Source organism: Entelurus aequoreus, linkage group LG24 (genome assembly GCF_033978785.1).
Source record: "Entelurus aequoreus isolate RoL-2023_Sb linkage group LG24, RoL_Eaeq_v1.1, whole genome shotgun sequence".
In the NCBI taxonomy this organism is placed as follows: Eukaryota; Metazoa; Chordata; class Actinopteri; order Syngnathiformes; family Syngnathidae; genus Entelurus; species Entelurus aequoreus.
The window spans coordinates 42,165,412-42,189,306 of NC_084754.1; the positions used below are offsets into that span (position 1 = coordinate 42,165,412).

A 23,895-nucleotide genomic window follows, 5' to 3' on the forward strand; every position below is an offset into this window, starting at 1 on the left:
TCCAAGCGCGTAAAAACTGTTATCGCGCGCTGATTCTCCACTTCGTGCGCGCGCGCGACACCCTTTTGCGCTCGCGTGGTGCCTTTGTGCGCGCGCGCGGCGCCTTTCTGTGCGCTGTCATGTTTCATTTTGGTACTTTGGGGGCGGGCATGCTTGGACCGCCCCTTCTTTCTGATTGGCTTTGAAAAAAAAAAATGAAAAAAAAAAATACAACTTCAAGTAGGTTGTAAAAAAAGTCAGATGAAGTGAAACAATGCAATGCTTTTCTTTACACTCTCTCATGCACACAGATACTCATGTTATGAGAAGTATATTGTTTCAAAAATATTAACATTAATTGTTGATATTTTAAACATCTTTCAGATTACATTGCTCGAATTCAAAAACCACTTTACTACACAAATATTAGGCCCAATGTGCAGGATTATTCTATTAGTATTAGTTATTTTTATGTTTTATCATATCTTAGCTTATTTTTATGTTTTATCATATCTTAGCTTATTTTTATGTTTTATCATATCTTAGCTTATTTTTATGTTTTATCATATCTTAGCTTATTTTTATGTTTTATCATATCTTAGCCTATTTTTATATGGTCTTGTTATATTTATATTTCAGTTTTTATTGTATTTTATTTTATTTTATAGTTTTTCATATTGTAGTTTATTTTTATGTTTGATTATATCTTATCTTATTTCATATTATTTTTGGACTTTTACCTGATGTGTATTTTAATTATTTTTAATCCATTTATTTGATCATCTAGTGTTTCCTCAAAGAACCCTCTGGATCTCCACGTCCAGAGGGTTCCTGTGATCCTGTGATTGGCTATTGTCATTGTGTTATTATTATTGTTGTTGTTGTTGTTGTTGTTTGTTTATTTTTATGTACATGTTTGACTGTCTTCATGGGGTGTGGGTGTTATTTCTCATTTTGTTTTTAACTATGTAAAGCACTTTGAGCTGCATTAAAATAAAATGTATTATTTATTATTATTATTATATGTGTGTGTGTGTGTGTGTGTGTGTGTGTGTGTGTGTCTGTGTGTGTGTGTGTGTGTGTGTGTGTGTGTGTGTGTGTGTGTGTGTGTGTGTGTGTGTGTGTGTGTGTGTGTGTGTGTGTGTGTGTGTGAGAGAACAAAATGAGAGTTGTCAGCTGTTGGCATATATGACCTCTTTTAAACATGGCGGACATGTTTGTTACTAGATACTGCAGTAGTAAACAGTGGGGGTGTGGTACTTGCTGTAATTCTGCACAGCTTATATATAAAAATATATATATATTAATAGAGATCGTATAATATGAAAAAAATAATTGTGATAATTTTTTTTGGTGGGCCATATCGCCCAGCCCTAGTTTACACTGCAGGCCAAAGTGGACCAAATCAGATCTTTTCAAAATAGTTTTTTCAGCTGACTATTTAGTTTACAAGTAAAATGTGATCTTAATCCGACTCCAGTATAAATGTGCTCAGGCCCCAATGTGCATACTTGCCAACCCTCCCGTTTTTAGCGGGAGAATCCCGGTATTCAGCGCCTCTCCCGACAACCTCCCGGCAGACATTTTCTCCCGACAAACTCCCGGTATTCAGCCGGAGCTGGAGGCCACGCCCCTTCCAGCTCAATGCGGACCTGAGACTGAGTGGGGACAGCCTGTTCTCACGTCCGCTTTCCCACAATATAAACAGCTTGCCTGCCCGATGACGTCATAACATCTAGGGCGTCCAGGATAGTTCGAAGGGGAAGGTGCATGTTGCCTGTAAATATGTAGAACAGACTTCTCCATTGAACACGGTGGCCAAAATGATATACTCATCATGAACGGATAAGTTAAACAGGACAATACTGCCATCTAATGGATAGCCACCGGAACACTGAAATTCAAGTATTTATTTTATGTATATAAAATAAATGTATATATATATATAGCTAGAATTCACTGAAAGTCAAGTATTTCATATATATATATATATATATATATATATATATATATATATATATATATATATATATATATATATATATATATGAAATACTCGAGTTGGTGAATTCTAGCTGTAAATAACCACGCCCCCCGCCCCCAAGCACCCCTCCACCCCCTACCCCCCACCTCCCGATATTGGAGGTCTCAAGGTTGGCAAGTATGCCAATGTGGCCCCGATGTTACCTCCACCTCACTTGCATGCGCAGTTTTAAAGTGAAAACAAAGGAAGTTGACCGCGGTCTGTAAATGAAGAAGGACGTTGCCGTTGCTACTACATGAGTAAACAAGGACGCTCTGGATTAGCGTATTTGTGGGTTTGTGTTGTCGAGAGGAAGCAGGCAGTTGACTGACAACCACTGCAGCAGGAGGAAGATCTGCAAAAAGGAAAATGATCGTTGTGGCTTGTGCAGCCCTTTGAGACACTTGTCTATAATGTTTATTTTCTGCTGGATCTACTCTCTATTTTATGCTGCAGCTGTTACATATACTGTAATTGTTATATATTGTCTATATATGATATAAACATATAATATATCAGTATTTATCATATACTGTACATAACATATGTACATTTTACATATGTTGTTTTATATTGCTACAACGGTAGATTCTATTATACAGCATTATTCACATGTGAATAACATAAATACAGTCTATTGTACAGCATTATTTACATGTGAATAACATAAATACAGTCTATTGTACAGCATATTCACATGTGAATAACATAAATACAGTCTATTATACAGCATTATTCACATGTGAATAAAATAAATACAGTCTATTATACAGCATTATTCACATGTGAATAACATGAATACACTCTATTATACAGCATTATTCACACGTGAATAACATAAATACAGTCTATTATACAGCTTTATTTACATGTGAATAATATAAATACTGTATTATACAGCATTATTCACATGTGAATAATATAAATACAGTCTATTATACAGCATTATTCACATGTGAATAACATAAATACAGTCTATTATACAGCATTATTCACATGTGAATAATATACATACAGTCAATTATACAGCCTTATTCACATGTGATTAATATAAATGTATTTATATTATACACATGTAAATAATAGTCTATTATACCGCATTATTTACATTTGAATAATATAAATACAGTATTATACAGCATTATTCACATGTGAATAATATAAATACAGTATATTATACAGCATTATTCACATGTGAATAACATCAATACAGTCTATTATACAGCATTATTCACATGTGAATAACATAAATACGGTCTATTATACAGCATTATTCACATGCTAATAATATAAATACAGTCAATTATACAGCATTATTCACATGTGATTAATACAGTCTATTATACAGCTTTATTTACATGTGAATAACATAAATAGTCTATTATACAGCTTTATTTACATGTGAATAACATAAATACAGTCTATTATACAGCTTTATTTACATGTGAATAATATAAATACTGTATTATACAGCATTATTCACATGTGAATAATATAAATACAGTCTATTATACAGCATTATTCACATGTGAATAACATAAATACAGTCTATTATACAGCATTATTCACATGTGAATAATATAAATACAGTCAATTATGCAGCATTATTCACATGTGAATAATATACATACAGTCAATTATACAGCATTATTCACATGTGATTAATATAAATGTATTTATATTATACACATGTAAATAATAGTCTATTATACCGCATTATTTACATGTGAATAATATAAATACAGTATTATACAGCGTTATTCACATGTGAATAATATAAATAGTCTATTATACAGCATTATTCACATGTGAATAACATAAATACAGTCTATTATACAGCATTATTCACATGTGAATAACATAAATACGGTCTATTATACAGCATTATTCACATGCTAATAATATAAATACAGTCAATTATACAGCATTATTCACATGTGATTAATACAGTCTATTATACAGCTTTATTTACATGTGAATAATATAAATACTGTATTATACAGCATTATTCACATGTGAATAACATAAATACAGTCTATTATGCAGCATTATTCAGATGTGAATAACATAAATACAGTCTATTATACAGCATTATTCACATGTGAATAACATAAGTACAGTCTATTATACAGCATTATTCACATGTGAATAACATAAATACAGTCTATTATACAGCTTTATTTACATGTGAATAACATAAATACAGTATTATACAGCTTTATTTACATGTGAAAAATATAAATTCTGTATTATACAGCATTATTCACATGTGAATAATATAAATACAGTCTATTATACAGAATTATTCACATGTGAATAACATAAATACAGTCTATTATACAGCATTATTCACATGTGAATAATATAAATACAGTCAATTATTCACATGTGAATAATATACATACAGTCAATTATACAGCATTATTCACATGTGATTAATATAAATGTATTTATATTATACACATGTAAATAATAGTCTATTATACCGCATTATTTACATGTGAATAATATAAATACAGTATTATACAGCATTATTCACATGTGAATAATATAAATACGGTCTATTATACAGCATTATTCACATGCTAATAATATAAATACAGTCAATTATACAGCATTATTCACATGTGAATAACATAAATACGGTCTATTATACAGCATTATTCACATGCTAATAATATAAATACAGTCAATTATACAGCATTATTCACATGTGATTAATACAGTCTATTATACAGCTTTATTTACATGTGAATAACATAAATACAGTCTATTATACAGCTTTATTTACATGTGAATAATATAAATACTGTATTATACAGCATTATTCACATGTGAATAATATAAATACAGTCTATTATACAGCATTATTCACATGTGAACAATATAAATACATTATACATTTACAGTACATGCACAGTCAAAAGGAACATATGCATTATACGGTCTGATGGCTGTCGGTACTTATTCACTTTCTTTATTAAACTCAAATAAATCAATAATAACTTAGAATTGTCACCAATCTGCCAGCCTATACAGTGCCCCCTGCTCATAAATTACAGATTAAATCTTGTCTGGTTCTCTTGAACCTAATATCCTATATCGACTTGCGAGGTGACCGTATCGTAACACCCCGAGTCTGTGAAGGCTCAAATAATCAAACGTGTGTCGTCCTCCATTGTTTCATTGGGGAAAGGTCAGACCATTCACCAGCTGCCTGTTGATTAATGAAGACATGTCCACGGTGGGAGGGCAGCTATTCAGAAATATACACACACAAAACAAAGTAGAGAGGTGAAAAACGGAGGGGAGGGGAGGAGGAGGTTGGGCGTGCTGCAAAGATATCATTTTTCCTTTGCTGACCTAGAAACTGATTCATCCAATCAATGTCAAACCTTCCTTTTGGCAGCACGATAGAGAAACTGACTGCCCCGTGGCCATCCTGTGTCGTCTTTGAACAAACTAAACTTCTCACTTTACTTTGCATCTTAAGACGGCGGGAAAAAAAACCTCCCATCCTTCAGTTATTTGCAGAACGACATGTTGGAGCGTTGCTGGGATTCCCCCCCTCAGTGGAAAGTGAAAGCCTTGTCATTTTCAAATGGTGTCAACTATTTGAAGTGTCTGCGATTACAGGTCTGAAGTCTGGAGGGTTTCATACAACAGTATTTGCTGTCTGACTAATCACCAATCTGGTATTAAGTATAGGGTTGTGTGTTTTTCCTTAGGGTTGTACAGTATACCGGTACTAGTGTAGTATCGCGGTTCTAATGAATCAAAAACAGTACTATACTCTGTTTGGAAAGTACCGGTTCGCCATATTATTATTTTTTTACAGGCACGTCGTCGTCACATCGTGACATGGCTGATCGTACGGGCATTGGAGTCTGTATGATCAGTGTCAGAGCTTGGTCCGCATTGCCGGCAGTAAGTCGGACCCGTTTCCAGTGAGGGTTGGACTCCACCAAGGCTGCCCTTTGTCACCCATTCTGTTCATAACTTTTATGGACAGAATTTCTAGGCGCAGTCAGGGCGTTGAGGGGATCCGGTTTGGTAGCTGCGGGATTAGGTCTCTGCTTTTTGCAGATGATGTGGTCCTGATGGCTTCATCTGGCCAGGATCTTCAGCTCTCACTGGATCAGCACCTCCAAGTCAGAGTCCATGGTTCTCGCCCGGAAAAGGGTGGAGTGCCATCTCCGGGTTGGGGAGGAGATCTTGCCCCAAGTGGAGGAGTTCAAGTACCCCGGAGTCTTGTTCACGAGTGAGGTAAGAGTGGATCGTGAGATCGACAGGCGGATCGGTGCGGCGTCTTCAGTAATGCGGACGCTGTATCGATCCGTTGTGGTGAAGAAGGAGCTGAGCCGGAAGGCAAAGCTCTCAATTTATCGGTCGATCTACGTTCCCATCCTCACCTATGGTCATGAGCTTTGGGTTATGACCGAAAGGACAAGATCACGGGTACAAGCGGCCCAAATGAGTTTCCTCCGCCGGGTGGCGGGGCTCTCCCTTAGAGATAGGGTGAGAAGCTCTGCCATCCGGGAGGAGCTCAGAGTAAAGCCGCTGCTCCTCCACATGGAGAGGAGCCAGATGAGGTGGTTCGGGCATCTAGTCAGGATGCCACCCGAACGCCTCCCTAGGGAGGTGTTTAGGGCACGTCCGACCGGTAGGAGGCCACGGGGAAGACCCAGGACACGTTGGGTAGACTATGTCTCCCGGCTGGCCTGGGAACACCTCGGGATCCCCCGGGAAGAGCTGGACGAAGTGGCTGGGGAGAGGGAAGTCTTGGCTTCCCTGCTTAGGCTGCTGCCCCTGCGACCTAACCTCTGATAAGCGGAATAAAATGGATGGATGGAGCATGTTAGGCAGCGCACACACACAGAGTACTTACGAGCAGACACAGAAAAAGGAGAACGGACGCATTTTGGCCTAAAATGTAAAGATAAAGGTGAAGCTATAACACTGAATCACCCTCAGGAAGAGGTGCTTTAAAACATGGCTAGCTAGTCCATCCGCAGTCGGGTGTGTTTTAGCTCCTTCTAAATGACCATGAATTGATTAACGTGGACCCTGACTTAAACAAGTTGAAATACTTATTTGGGTGTTACCATTTAGTAGTCAATTGTACGGAATATGTACTGTACTGTGCAATCTACTAAAAAAAGTTTCAATCAATTAATCAATCACTAATCCTTGCCTCCATGGCGACAAAGTCCATTATCACTGGAGGACGAGGAATAGCTAAACATACTTCACTGCACACCGTAGGAGGATGCAATAGCTCACCGGTGTCACAATGTAAACAAACGCCATGGGTGTATCTACACCTGACATCCACTGTAATGATACCCAGTATAAGAGCGTATCTAGTCGATACTACTATGATTACATCGATATTTTTATCATCACAAAATCTTTTTTCTAAATTGATATTAATATTCATAAACTCAGTAAATATGTCCCTGGACACATGAGGACTTTAAATATGACCAATGTATAATCCTGTAACTACTTGGTATCGGATCGATACCTAAATGTGGGGTATCATCCAAAACTAATGTAAAGTATCAAAGAAGAGAAAAATAAGTGATTATTACATTTTAACAGAAGTGTAGATAGAACATGTTGAATCAGAAAATAAGCAGATATTAACAGTAAATGAACAAGTAGATTAATAATCAATTGTTACAGTTTGTCCCTCATAATATTGACAAAATAATATAATGTTAAATGACACAATATGTTACTGCATATGTCAGCACACTAATTAGGAGTCTTTGTTTGTTTACTTACCATATTTTTCGGAGTATAAGTCGCTCCGGAGTATAAGTCGCACCGGCCGAAAATGCATAATAAAAAAGGAAAAAAACATATAAGTCGCACTGGAGTATAAGTCGCATTTTTGGGGGAAATGTATTTGATAAAAGCCAACACCAAGAATAGACATTTGAAAGGCAATTTAAAATAAATAAAGAATAGTGAACAACAGGCTGAATAAGTGTACGTTATATGAGGCATAAATAACCAACTGAGAACGTGCCTGGTATGTTAACGTAACATATTATGGTAAGAGTCATTCAAATAACTATAACATATAGAACATGCTATATGTTTACCAAACAATCTGTCACTCCTAATCGCTAAATCCCATGAAATCTTATACGTCTAGTCTCTTACGTGAATGAGATAAATAATATTATTTGATATTTTACGCTAATGTGTTAATAATTTCACACATAAGTCGCTCCTGAGTATAAGTCGCACCCCCCGCCAAACTATGAAAAAAACTGCGACTTATAGTCCGAAAAATACGGTACTACTAAAAGACAAGTTGTCTAGTATGTTCAACATTTTATTTAAGGAGTAAATTGCAATAATAAACATATGTTTCATGTACCCTAAGATTTTGTTAAAATAAAGCCAATAATGCCATTTTTTTGTGGTCCCCTTTATTTAGAAAAGTACCGAAAAGTATTGAAATACATTTTGGTACCGGTACCGAAATATTGGTATCGAGACAACCCTAGTGTAAATATATAGATCAGTGGTTCTTAACCTGGGTTCGATCGAACCCTAGGGGTTCGGCGAGTTGGCCTCAGGGGTTCGGCGGAGCCTCCGCCGCGGAGGTCAGAACACACCTGACTCATCGTGTAAATAAAAACTTCTCCCTATCGGCGTATTATGGATACCCCCAAACAATGTTCCCTCTAATTTTCCACGTGGACCTAGTCAGTGACCTAGTGGTTAGAGTGAGATGGGTAGGTCGTGAGTTCAAACCCCGGCCGAGTCATACCAAAGACTATAAAAATGGGACCAATTACCTCCCTGCTTGGCACTCAGCATCAAGGGTTGGAATTGGGGGTTGAATCACCAAAAATAATTCCCGGGCGCGGCACCGCAGCTGCCCACTGCTCCACTCACTTTTCAGGGGGTGAACAAGGGTGATGGGTCAAATGCATAGGACAAATTTCACCACACCTAGTGTGTGACAATCATTGGTACTTTAACTTAGATGTGCACACTGTGGTCACACCAGCAGCACACCTGTCCCAAACCTGACTAAATACCAAGTTAAATGTTTTATTACTATAATCAAATGACAGCAGTCATTTCTTGGGATTATTTTCTAAAATAAGTGTTTTGGCCCACTTCCAGTGACAGTAACACAACATATTGTTTTTCATGAGCTGTGTACTAGTATTGTATGTCTGGGTGGGGTTCCTGCTTTGGAAATAATTTGTACCCCTTTCCGATACCGCATTTAGTTCCCTCTTAAACATTCACATGTTGCACAATGAGATGTAAACATGGGATCATGTGTACACTCCTGTAACTTTCTGTTTGTAAAATATATCTTTATTAGTATTTCTTTAATATAATAACATCATTTCATGATTAATATTTATAAATGAAGATTAAATTAAGAAAAAAAAAACATTTAATTGTTCTCTAAAGAAGGGTTCAGTGAATGCACATATGAAACTGGTGGAATTCGGTACCTCCAACAAGGTTAAGAACCACTGATATAGATGTTTACTGAACAAAATGTTGAATGATTGTAATCATACAGAAAATACATTAAAGTTGTCATCATGACAAGTAAGGCTGTGTCCACCGGACCACACTTCCCTGGTACCCGGTGTAATAGTCCAGTTCCAGTTGTATTTGGGTCGTATTTTGTGAGAGGGAAATCCTCTCAATGTATCAAACACTGCTGCATGGATTAAAATGAAAGTACGGTATCCGACATTCAGCAGCTGGTCCGATTACATGTTCTGTAGTTGATACTGTGGTAAGTAAATTGCTGCATGGCCTGGCCACCTAACTTGCAGCTTCTCTGAACTCTGACAGATGCTGGCTGTGAAACGCTTCATTAGCTGCACAATTTATGGGCAGTCCTTTTTAAAGAGTTCAATTTGAACTCACTGTGTGCACGGAGGGTCTTCAAAGGGCCTGGGGAAACTGTGTCAATGCTTATACAGCACAGAACCATGCAGGTAGAACAAATACATACTATTTATCTTTGTAGTAGTGAATGAGTCAAAACAAAGTTGGAATTTGGGAGGTTAATCGGCCAAAAATGCCAGGGACAATGGACATTTGCTTGGTGTGGTACCAGCATGCCAAGGTTGTTTTAGATACTACATGGCATTTAGGATTGTGATTGAAATAGAAACTTGGAATGTGTGCTATTCGCAGTTACCTCAGATGGAGGTGTATTAAACGTCTGCTGGTCCTGAACAAAAATGTGGGAAGTGAGGAGGAAGGGTGGGGATAACTACTGACTGCAAGAATGGAGGCATGCGGGTATTTGCTTGCTTGGCGGGGTCGTACAAGACTGAAATGCAAATATGCCTTATGGAATTCATTTGGAGAACCCAGCAGAAAGTTGGTTCAAGCTGGTTAAACAGACAATGTTCCAGTGCTAATATTGCAAATATTCCCTCCTAATAAGCTTTTTTTTTTTTTTAGATATCTCTGGACGTGGATCAAGATGTTGTCCCACACTATTTAGATCAGTGGTTCTAAACCTTGTACCGAACCCCACCAGTTTCATATGCTTATTCACCAAACCCTTCTTTGGTGAAAAATAAAATGTTATTTTTCTTAATTTAATCTTAATTTATAAATGTGAATCATGAAATTATATTAAAGAAATACTAATAAAGACATATTTTACAAACAGAAAGTTACAGGAGTGTACACATGATCCCATGTTTACATCTCATTGTGCAACATGTGAATGTTTAAGGGGGAATTAAATGCGATATCTGAAAAGGGTACAATTTTTTTTCCAAAGCAGGAACCCCACCCAGACATACAATACTAGTACACAGCTCCTGAAAAAACAATATGTTTTGTTATTGTCATTGTAAGTGGGCCAAAACACTTATATTAGAAAATAATCTCATGGAAATGACTGCTGTCATTTGATTATAGTAATAAAACATTGAACTTGTTATTTAGTCAGGTTTGGGACAGGTGTGCTGCTGGTGTGACCACGGTGCATGTGTACGTCTGACGTCGCTCACATGTGCTCCACATGAATGCTCAAGGAGTTTTTGCGTTTGCTCACACATATGGAAAATGAAGGGAACATTGTTTGAGGGTATCCATAATACGCCGATAGGGAAAAGTTATTTACACAATGAGTCGGGTGTGTCTTGACCTCCGCCGAACCCCTGAGGCCGACTCACCGAACCCCTAGGGTTCGATCGAACCCAGGTTAAGAACCACTGATTTAGATGAAATATATTTGTAATATTGTTCTCTATGCCGAGTGAGAACATTTAAATCCATCTCACGCTCTCACTGAACTCCCGCCGGCTTGTGAAACCCATCCATCCATCCATCCATTTTCTACCGCCTGTCCTGTTCGGGGTCGCGGGGGGGGGTGCTGGAGCCTATCTCAGCTGCATTCAGGCGGAAGGCTGGGTACACCCTGGACAAGTCGCCACCTCATCGCATTCACACTCACATTCACACACTAGTGCCAATTTAGTGTTGCCAATCAACCTATCCCCAGGTGCATGTCTTTGGAGGTGGGAGGAGCCTATCCCCAGGTGCATGTCTTTGGAGGTGGGAGGAGCCTATCCCCAGGTGCATGTCTTTGGAGGTGGGAGGGGCCTATCCCCAGGTGCATGTCTTTGGAGGTGGGCGGAGCCTATCCCCAGGTGCATATCTTTTGAGGTGGGAGGAAGCCGGAGTACCCGGAAGAAACCCACGCAGTCACGGGGAGAACATGCAAACTCCACACAGAAAGATCCCGAGCCCGGGATTGAACTCGGGACTACTCAGGACCTTCGTATTGTGCTTCCCGGCTTGTGAAACATTTACAGAATTGTTCGCCCTCCCATGAACATTTCATTTTTTATTAAGTATTTCCCAAGTTCTGGTAAAGAGATCAACGCATTTTCCAGGCATCCTACTTTCATTTTGAATGCTTCCAATATTGTTATCTGCACACAGGAACAAATGTATTTCTAGAAAACTAAAAAAATACCAGAGTCAAATGTATTAGCACCCCCGATGCTAATAGGCAATAGTGTGTCCTTTTAATTAGATAACAGCCTGCGATCTTTTGTTAGTGTTTTCCACAAGTCTTACCAGCCCATTCTACTCAAGCTCTGCGAGATTTAACGGTCTTCTGCCATGGGCGTTGGTTTTCAATTCTCCCCAAAGATTCTCAATGGGATTCAAGTCGGGGCTTTGTGCAGGCCATTCAATAACATTCACTTTGGCCTTCTGGAGGTAGTTCTTCAACAGGACTGATGTGTGTTTTGGGTCGCTATCAGTTTGGAAGACAAAGCATGGACCCATACCCAGTTTTGCTGCTGAGTGCTTGAGGTTTTCCTCCAGGATCTTCCAATATCCTTCTTTCTCCAGGATTCCTTCCACCTTGACGAGATTCCCAGTTCCAAATGCACTGAAGCATCCCCACTGCATAATACTGTTCCACTGTGGGGACCGTGTTCTTTGGGTTGTATGCCTCGCCCTTCTTTTTCCAAACATAAGCAGTGTCTCCATGGCCAAACAGCTCTAGTTTTGTTCCATCTGACCAAAGGACACACATCCAGTATGCGTGGTCTTTCTTGAGGTACTCTTTACTTCAGTTTGATTGGAAGGTGTCTTTATGGCAGAAGTGGAGTGTTTCTTGTTCTGCAGCCTCACAGTCCATTCCTGTGCAGGACTCTAGTGATGTCTTCTTTGAGACGACAATTCCAAACTTGGCCAAGTTATTCACTAGTTTTGGCAGTTGGTCTGGGGTCTTTAGACACATACCTCACTAGTTTTCTTTCCAGAGCCCTGGAATTTGTTTTGTTTCCTACCTCTGTCAGGCTTGTTCTGTACCATCCGGCTGTCTTTTGAATTTCTTGATACTTCTCAATCCAGTTCTTGACGGTTGAAACTACTCTGATAACTTTGTGCATCAATGATTATTTTTATTAAGTCTAAACTGATTTTTCATTTTTTATTTTAATCATGATGATTTCTGAGTCCTGAATAATCCAGCGTGAACTGAATCATCGACACTGCTCTACAGGTCCCTCTTACAGAGTCAGTGTTCACTAATGACTTCAAAATAGCTTTACTTAATCAGAGCACGTAGCTTCCAACACTTGCTGCCTCTCAAACTGGTTGAGGTTTTTTAAGGGGGCTCATTTTAGTTGTTCCTGTGTGCAAATTAAAGGCCTACTGAAAGCCACTACTACCGACCACGCAGTCTGATAGTTTATATATCAATGATGAAATCTTAACATTGCAACACATGCCAATACGGCCGGGTTGCAATTTTAAATTTCCCGGTAAACTTCCGGTTGAAAACGTCTATGTATGATGACGTATGCGCGTGACGTCAATGGTTGAAGCGGAAGTATTCGGACACGTTGTATCTCAATACAAAAAGCTATGTTTTCATCGCAAAATTCCACAGTATTCTGGACATCTGTGTTGGTGAATCTTTTGCAATTTGTTTAATGAACAATGAAGACTGCAAAGAAGAAAGCTGTAGGTGGGATCGGTGTATTAGCGGCTGGCTGCAGCAACACAACCAGGAGGACTTTGAGTTGGATAGCAGACGCGCTATCCGACGCTAGCTGCCGACCGCATCAATGATCGGGTGAAGTCCTTCGTCGCGCCGTCGATTGCTGGAACGCAGGTGAGCACGGGTGTTGATGAGCAGATGAGGGCTGGCGTAGGTGGAGCGCTAATGTTTTTATCATAGCTGTGACGAGGTCCCGTAGCAAAGTTAGCTTCAGTGGAGTCGTTAGCAACAGCATTGCTAGGCTTCGACAGGCGGCACAGCATTAACCGTGTGATTACAGGTCCAGTGTTTGGTTCGGTGTCTCCTGATAGTAGTATTGTTGATCTTCTGTCTATCCTTCCAGTCAGGGGCTTATTTCTTTTGTTTCTATCTGCATTTAAGCACGATGCTATCACGTAAGCTCCGTAGCTAAAGTGCTTCACCGATGTATTGTCGTGGAGATAAAAGTCACTGTGAATGTCCATTTCGCGTTCTCGACTCTCATTTTCAAGAGGATATAGTATCCGAGGTGGTTTAAAATACAAATCCGTGATCCACAATAGAAAAAGGAGAAAGTGTGGGATCCAATGAGCCCTTTTAGCTAAGTTACGGTCAGAGCGAAAAAAGGTACGTCCTGCACTGCAATCTAGTCCTTCACTCACACGTTCCTCATCCACAAATCTTTCATCCTCGCTCAAATCAATGGGGTAATCATCGCTTTCTCGGTCCGAATCGCTCTCGCTGCTGGTGTAAACAATGGGGAAATGTGAGGAGCCTTTCAACCTGTGACGTCACGCTACTTCCGGTACAGGCAAGGCTTTTTTCATCAGCGACCAAAAGTTGCGAACTTTATCGTCGATGTTCTCTACTAAATCCTTTCAGCAAAAATATGGCAATATCGCGAAATGATCAAGTATGACACATAGAATGGATCTACTATCCCTGTTTAAATTTAAAAAAATTCATTTCAGTAGGCCTTATTGGAAGCATCCGAAATTAAAGTAGGATGATTGTTAAAAATGCATTGCTCTCTTTAACAGCTCTTGGTAAATGTTAATTTCTACACTGTTTTGTGAAATATAAGAAACATCCGGCTGTATGATGCCGTGCAGCCCTGATACTACTAAACCTTGTCTGTGCACCACAGGAGCAACAGTGAGTGAAAGACGTTGAAGAGAAAAAATAGCTCTTTAATTGGATGTCATTAGATTGTGGAGTTACTCTACTTTGGCCAATAAATGTATGTTTGTGTGTGAAGACTTTCTCATTAACCATAAGAGCCAACCTCTATATTTTCCATGTGTCTTTGCGAGCCAGAACATGCATGACCAAAGTAAAGTAGATAGGGTGTCAATCACCGCTGCAGTTTTGCCCATAGCCTGGTAATTACTTGGGTGGTATATCCAAATAATATAGACACAACATTGATGAACAGTCTATTACTGGGGTGTCAAACTTGTTTTCATTGATTACCACATCACAGTTATAGTTGCCCTCAGATGGCCGCTTTTAACTATGAATATACATGTATTTATATTAATATATAATACATTAACATATTTTTTTTACATAAGCTGCAAACAAAAACAAATACTGGCAGCTCAGTCACTAGCATTTTACAGTAAAAGCAGTGGGTTTTTACAGCATATAAAACAATTGAAGGAATGGAATGGAAAAACAATACCACAGTTTTTAGCGGTAAAATTCAAGCAACAGAGCTGCCAGTTTGTTTTTTTTACCGTAAAATCTTGTTTATTTAAAATGTTTCTTTGGTTAGTTTTTTAATGTTTTAGTGTCTTACTGTATATGGAAAAAAAACAGTACCAAAGTTGATTTTACAGTAAAAATTTAACCGTAAAATCTATTGTCAATTTTACAGTCTACAATTTGATTGATAATTTGTTTTGAAATCATGAGTCAAACAGATATTTAAATACAGTATTTATCTTTATTTTAACAAAAAATATTGTTGGAATACATGATAAAATATTTGGATTTTGATCATTTTGAATTTTAAAAGATATGCAGTTGCATGCAGTACATTATTTTTAATGTCAAAAGGTAAATAAATGTATTTAGTAAGAAACGATTAAGCATTTTATTAATGCATACTATTTCCAGGTTTTCGTCCTCAATGAGCTGCATTGGTTGGTGTTGGAATTGTTTTAATCGGTCAAGAAATGTTGAATTATTAACCGTTTTTAATTGAGAAATTCCTAGAATTTCGGTGCCCAGCCTCGCTGTCGGTCTGCCGGCCACGCCTCCCCACAGTAACTAATTGGATTACCATAGTAACTAGTATATCATGCAAAAGCACAGATTCCAACCATTTAAATACTTTGTATAGTTCAAGACTTATGGTCATTTAGACTTAGACTTACTTTTATTGCCATTCAAATGTAAATTTTACAGTACAGATAAGAACAACATTTTTTTGCATTAGCTCGTTTTAGTGCAGAATAAAAGAGCAATAAGGTGCAGATATAAATAGATTACTGTGCAAATATATATATATATTGCACTTTTGCATATGCATCCATGTTAATGGATGTACACTACTGTTCAAAAGTTTGGGGTCACATTAAAATGTCCTTATTTTTGAAGGAAAAGCACTGTACTTTTCAATGAATATAACTTTAAACTAGTCTTAACTTTAAAGAAATACACTCTATACATTGCTAATGTGGTAAATGACTATTCTAGCTGCAAATGTCTGGTTTTTGGTGCAATATCTACATAGGTGTATAGAGACCCATTTCCAGCAACTATCACTCCAGTGTTCTAATGGTACAATGTGTTTGCTCATTGGCTCAGAAGGCTAATTGATGATTAGAAAACCCTTGTGCAATCATGTTCACACATCTGAAAACAGTTTAGCTCGTTACAGAAGCTACAAAACTGACCTTTGAGCAGATTGAGTTTCTGGAGCATCACATTTGTGGGGTCAATTAAACGCTCAAAATGGCCAGAAAAAGAGAACTTTCATCTGAAACTCGACAGTCTATTCTTGTTCTTAGAAATAAAGGCTATTCCACAAAATTGTTTGGGTGACCCCAAACTTTTGAACGGTAGTGTATGTTATATTGTCTTTATATTTCAGCGTATTAGAAAACATCACTGCACATCATAATGGCAGCTACAGTTTCCATCTTAAAGATCTCAAACAAATATTTGGGAATTGATTGAAAAACTCAGTCTGGGCCTTAATTTGCCCAGGTCTGACCTAGGTTAATTTAAATGTGCTATTAAAATAAAGTTGGACTTCACTTGACAGGAACATACTGTATATTTGGAGACGTACTCAATTATGCTGACCTTTTTGTAAGTAAACATATCCGTACATGTCCGCAATAGCTCAACAGAGTGTTGAACACAGTGTATTTCTAACATGTGAACTGTGGATAAACTATGAAATATGTTCCGTGCTTTACAGCCCTATGAGAAAAAAATTGACCTGTACCGACAGGTATGCAAAAGGTGAGGCCAGCCAAGCAGTATAAATCACCAACCTGCCTCACAGATGTAAACAATGAGCCAAAAGTCTCATAAAAGCTCCAACCAGCACTGTGTGTTTATAAGTTATTGACCATTCAAATTCCTCACCTGTATCCAACCATGACTAACAGGCTTATGTGGAATCACCACTCTGTTGCTATAGAGATCAAAGAAACGTGTGAGAAAATGACAGCGTTTACTCTGCAGAGATAACATCCTTATCGTCATCATCACCGAGAGAAACCAGACAATATGTCTCGATCATCGCGGCCACATGCGACGTAACCAACTCAGACACGCTTGTCCTGCTCCTGATTGCTGTCCACGTTGTTGATTCTTAGCCACCATGGCTGCAAAAACCAAGACAAACAAGAAGCTGGCTTCTCGCAGGTCGAAGGAAAAAAGTCTGCATGTTTGCTTAAACCAGTGCTTCTCCATTATTGTCTGTGAGGAACCCCATGTGGGACAGAATTCACCGCCACCCCCACTCAATTGAATTACTATTGAGAAGTTGATCATATATATTTATTGATCTGTCCAACACATTGTTCAGTTCTATGCCTCTGATGACAACTACTTGTTTGCATTCATTCTTTTGACAAACTTCCCCATCTCTTTGCCCCTGTGCACTTACTACTTCTCCTGGGTAGAACCTGTTGATTGGATAGAGCACCGTTGCTACCTCGCTGCAGTCTTACAGTATGTGTCGTTCCAACATGAATTGTAGAACTACACACACACAATGACAATATCCCCCAGGGGGTCTTGGCCCACCAATCGAAAAACACCTTAGACTCATGAGTTGATTAACGTGGACCCCGACTTAAACAAGTTAAAAATCTTATTGGGGTGTTACCATTTAGTGGTCAATTGTACGGAATATGTACTGTACTGTGCAGTCTACTAATAAAAGTCTCAATCAATCAAATATCTTCCACCAAATGATTTATAATTACAATAGTTCATTTTAGGCAATAACAGAGGGATACCGCCTCGCTACCCGTGACTCACCAGGCCGGGTGGTTACCATTTCCAACTTGTCAGCAGTGGAATACTCCGTCACTTTACAAACCCTGTTTCCATATGAGTTGGGAAATTGTGTTAGATGTAAATATAAACGGAATACAATGATTTGCAAATCCTTTTCAACCCATATTCAGTTGAATGCACTACAAAGACAACATATTTGATGTTCAAACTCATAAACTTTTTTTTTTTTTTGGCAAATAATAATTAACTAAGAATTTCATGGCTGCAACACGTGCCAAAGTAGTTGGGAAAGGGCATGTTCACCACTGTGTTACATGGCCTTTCCTTTTAACAACACTCAGTAAACGTTTGGGAACTGAGGAGACACATTTTTGAAGCTTCTCAGGTGGAATTCTTTCCCATTCTTGCTTGATGTACAGCTTAAGTTGTTCAACAGTCCGGGGGTCTCCCTTGTGGTATTTTAGGCTTCATAATGCACCACACATTTTCAATGGGAGACAGGTCTGGACTACAGGCAGGCCAGTCTAGTACCCGCACTCTTTTACTATGAAGCCACGTTGATGTAACACGTGGCTTGGCATTGTCTTGCTGAAATAAGCAGGGGCGTCCATGGTAACGTTGCTTGGATGGCAACATATGTTGCTCTAAAAGCTGTATGTACCTTTCAGCATTAATGGCGCCTTCACAGATGTGTAAGTTACCCATGTCTTGGGCACTAATACACCCCCATACCATCACACATGCTGGCTTTTCAACTTTGCGCCTATAACAATCCGGATGGTTCTTTTCCTCTTTGGTCCGGAGGACACGACGTCCACAGTTTCCAAAAACAATTTGAAATGTGGACTCGTCAGACCACAGAACACTTTTCCACTTTGTATCAGTCCATCTTAGATGAGCTCAGGCCCAGCGAAGCCGACGGCGTTTCTGGGTGTTGTTGATAAACGGTTTTCGCCTTGCATAGGAGAGTTTTAACTTGCACTTACAGATGTAGCGACCAACTGTAGTTACTGACAGTGGGTTACTGAAGTGTTCCTGAGCCCACGTGGTGATATCCTTTACACACTGATGTCGCTTGTCGATGCAGTACAGCCTGAGGGATCGAAGGTCACGGGCTTAGCTGCTTACGTGCAGTGATTTCTCCAGATTCTCTGAACCCTTTGATGATATTACGGAGCGTAGATGGTGAAATCCCTAAATTCCTTGCAATAGCTGGTTGAGAAAGGTTTTTCTTAAACTGTTCAACAATTTGCTCACGCATTTGTTGACAAAGTGGTGACCCTCGCCCCATCCTTGTTTGTGAATGACTGAGCATTTCATGGAATCTACTTTTATACCCAATCATGGCACCCACCTGTTCCCAATTTGCCTGTTCACCTGTGGGATGTTCCAAATAAGTGTTTGATGAGCATTCCTCAACTTTATCAGTATTTATTGCCACCTTTCCCAACTTCTTTGTCACGTGTTGCTGGCATCAAATTATAAAGTTAATGATTATTTGCAAAAGAATGTTATCAGTTTGAACATCAAATATGTTGTCTTTGTAGCATATTCAATTTAATATGGGTTGAAAATGATTTACAAATCATTGTATTCCGTTTATATTTACATCTAACACAATTTCCCAACTCATATGGAAACGGGGTTTGTACAAGAGGAGGTAATCTCGCAGGTCTGCTGGAAATATTCGTCATTAAAAAGGTGCGTACCCATAAAATTGGTTGTGTTTATTTGTGAATAGCGTCGTCATTGTAACTTGAAATGTTCCCAATTTAAAATACACCCATCGGCGGAAAATACACCTTTTCGACGGTATAACATATGTGGGGGTTCGTTGGCCGGTTCATCTTGTATTAGACCAGTGGCTCTTAACCTTGTTGGAGGTACCGAACCCCACCAGTTTCATTTGCGCATTCACCGAACCCTTCTTTACTGAAAAATATATATATATATATATATTTTCAAATTCAAGACAAAGTTACCGTATATGTTTTTGGTAACACTTTAGTATGGGGAACATATTCTTAGTAACAAAGACTTAATTTAGAGTTATTTGGACACTAGGGGAACATATTCTAAGTAACAAAGACTTAATTTAGAGTTATTTGGACACTAGGGGAACATATTCTAAGTAACAAAGACTTAATTTAGAGTTATTTGGACACTAGGGGAACATATTCTATGTAATAAAGACTTAATTTAGTGTTATTTAGACACTAGGGCAGGGGTCGGCAACCTTTACCACTCAAAGAGCCATTTTGGCAAGTTTCACAAATTAAAGAAAGTAATGGGAGCCACAAAAAAATTTTTGAAATTTAAAATGAAAAACACCGCATACAAAGCTTAAATGCTTTGTGCTTTGTTAACTAGGGGTCTCCGACACACGCACCGGCACGCACTTTAATGTGGAAATTTGATGTTAGTGCAGCCCGTGAGTTTTGAATGAATGGCGCTTGATAGCGTCATGCTTGCCAACCCTCTCATTTTTCCCGGGAGACTCCCGAATATCAGAGCGTGATGACACTGCATTTGGCGCCCTCTACAGTCTGCCCTAACAGTGTACCTGCTCGACCACATGTAGAATGCAATTTCAGCTTGCTCACGTAAGTGACAGCAAGGCGTACTAACTCAGCAGCCACACATCTTACACTGACGGTACCAATACCCAGAATCCCATGCAGCCCTAACTCTTCCGCTCAACCAACGCACGGAGAGGGGGGGGTTGATGTGTGGGGGGATTTGGTGGTAGCGGGGGTGTATAATGTAGACCGGAAGAGTTAGGGCTGCATGGGATTCTGGGTAATGGTTGTGTTGTGTTTATGTTGTGTTACGGTGGGATGTTCTCCAGAAATGTGTTTTTCCATTCTTTTTTGGTGTGGGTTCACAGTGTGGCGCATATTTGTAACGTAACAATGTTAAAGTTGTTTGATACGGCTACCGTCAGTGTAAGCTGTGTGGCTGATGACTAAGTATGCTTTGCTGTCTCCTGTGTGTGCAAGTAATAACAACATGCAACATGTGGCTGGACTGGCACGCTGTATGTAAATGCCATAGAGTACAATTACTGCAGTGCAATTAGGGCACGCCCTTTATTTAGTAATTAGAGTGTAAATAGGATTATTTTATCCCTGGGAGTAATCTATGAGGGACACTGAGATCCATAAGTCTCCTGGGAAAATCGGGGAGGTCGGCAAGTATGTAGCTGAGCCGCATCAGAGTGGTCAAGGAGCCGCATGCGGCTCCGGAGCCGCGGGTTGCCGACCCCTGCACTAGGGGAACATATTCTAAGTAACAAAGGCTTAATTTAGAGTTATTTGGTTAGGGTTAGGGTCAGGGTTAGAGGGTTAGGGTTATAATAAGGCCGTGCCGAATAAGGCATTAATAAGTACTTAATAATGACTAGTTAAGAGCCAATATGTTACTAATTTGCATGTTAATAAGCAACTAATTAATGGTGAATATGTTCCCCATACTAAAGTGTTAACATGTTTTTTTTACTGGTGCATAAAATGAAGCGTGCATGAACATCACCTTGTTCAAACAACAAAACCAACACAGTGCATAAAGTCACAACAAATTACACACCTGCAAATCAGTCTGACTTCTGCCATATCCATAATACGCCGATAGGGAGAAGTTTGTATTTACACGATGAGTCGGGTGTGTTTTGACCTCCGCCGAACCCCTGAGGCAGACTCACCAAACCCCTAGGGTTCGATCGAACCCAGGTTAAGAACCACTGTATCAGACAAAGTCGGCGTACCCATTCAATTTTTGGGCGCTGGCATTGCAGCAGACCCATAAATAATGATAAAAACACATGTCTTACCTTTGTGTGAGAGACGTATTCTTGGGTAAACGCTGGCGGCTGTGTCAACTGTGCTCCGGACCAAATACATCATCATCAGCGCCAAAAAGCGGCTCCTCGAGCGGCCTTCCATCATTTGAAGCGTGCTCCTCATTTATAAACAAGGAAAGCCCGAGCGGCAATGGAAAAGACTGGTCTCACTTTTTCCTTTTTCTCTCCCAAAATAAAAGTGTCATTGGGGGACGATGGGCATAAAAACCGTCCAAAACGAGTCTACGTGACGGTCCGTTTCTGGATCGTCATCACAGTTTGCTTTGCTTCCAAACAGGCTCTGCCTCATAGTGTGTTGGAAGCAGCATCCACCCACAAGCAGGATAACGATCTGGCTATTATTCTTGCCCGCTCTTAGTAACCAGGGAGAAGAGAGGTCTGGTCGCTACCTTAACGCCGCAGATGTTTGTCCTTCCGTTTGTCCGAGTCGGATGCACTCTTTCCGGAAAAAGAATCCCAAACAGGTGATCAATAAGATCCCATTACATTTGCCTGGAAGGCAGGCTGCTATAGTGTGTCTTCTCCTCCTGGACTCAGTCAATCTCTGGATGGGAGCCCAGCAAGAGGGGGGAAAAAAGGGAGAGTAGGAGAGGGGAGGAGTGAGGAGCCTCGTGCCTGGCGTGCGTCTGCAGGCAAAAAAGTGCAACTCAAACTGCTCACGCAGGAAGGGAGGATCCCAAAGCTCCTCTCTGAAGTGAGTCAGTGGAGATGACTCCCAGCACCGCTACTGATCTGGGCAGAGACCACATGTCACGGAGCCAGTTTGCATCTGGTTGATGGTCTGGACTGCAGCAGGCTGAGAAACGGCTCCTTAGCTCCTCTGGAACGTTTGAAGATCCGTGTTGCTCCAAGGCAGCGTTTTATCCCTGCCAGGGTCTGTCCTGTCCAGCCTCCCCGTGAAGACCACCCCCTCCTCTTTCACCACCTCCTGCATCAGTGCAGGCCTTAGCTAACTGTGTCGCTCTGCACATTTTCTCTTGTTTTTCCTCTCACAAAACAAGAGTCATTAGTGCAGTTACCATTGACTTGTAGGTGGAAGATGGTCTTGTTTTCTCTCTCAAAAAAAATCAATCAATGTTTACTTATATAGTCCTAAATCACGAGTGTCTCAAAGGGCTGCACAAGCCACAACGACATCCTCGGCTCAGATCCCACATCAGGGCAAGGAAAAACTCAACCCTATGGGACAATGAGAAACCTTGGAGGGGACCGCAGATGTGGGGATCCCCCGCCCCTGGGCGACCGGTGCAATGGACGTCGAGTGGATCTAGCATAATATGGTGAGAGTCCAGTCCATAGTGGATCTAACGTAATAATGAGAGTCCAGTCCATAGTGGATCTAACATAATATTGTGAGAGTCCAGTCCATAGTGGATCTAACATAATGAGAGTCCAGTCCATAGTGGATCTAACATAATAGTGTAAGAGTCCAGTCCATAGTGGATCTAACATAATAGTGTAAGAGTCCAGTCCATAGTGGATCTAACATAATGTGAGAGTCCAGTCCATAGTGGATCTAACATAATAGTGTAAGAGTCCAGTCCATAGTGGATCTAACATAATAGTGAGAGTCCAGTCCATAGTGGATCTAACATAATAGTGAGAGTCCAGTCCATAGTGGATCTAACATAATAGTGAGAGTCCAGTCCATAGTGGATCCAACATAATATTGAGAGTCCAGTCCATAGTGGATTTAACATAATAGTGAGAGTCCAGTCCATAGTGGATCTAACATAATAATGTGAGAGTCCAGTCCATAGTGGATCTAATATAATATTGTGAGAGTCCAGTCCATAGTAGATCTAACATATGAGTGAGAGTCCAGTCCATAGTGGATCTAACATAATAGTGTGAGAGTCCAGTCCATAGTGGATTTAACATAATAGTGTGAGAGTCCAGTCCATAGTGGATCTAACATAATAGTGAGAGTCCAGTCCATAGTGGATCTAACATAATAATGTGAGAGTCCAGTCCATAGTGGATCTAATATAATATTGTGAGAGTCCAGTCCATAGTGGATCTAACATA

At 39.6% G+C, this 23,895-nt stretch overlaps 1 protein-coding gene across 2 annotated transcripts in view; it reads right to left on the reverse strand.

The window, feature by feature from the left end:
* Nucleotides 1-22,608, reverse strand: part of sema3e (sema domain, immunoglobulin domain (Ig), short basic domain, secreted, (semaphorin) 3E) — a 96,768-nt gene extending 74,160 nt beyond the window's left edge. For both annotated transcript variants that reach the window (XM_062035732.1, XM_062035731.1), the window contains exon 1: nucleotides 21,838-22,608. In XM_062035732.1, coding sequence (XP_061891716.1) covers nucleotides 21,838-21,970 — 133 coding nt within the window. In that variant the 5' untranslated portion in view covers nucleotides 21,971-22,608. The remainder of the gene's footprint in view (nucleotides 1-21,837) is intronic.
* Nucleotides 22,609-23,895: the final 1,287 nt, after the last annotated feature.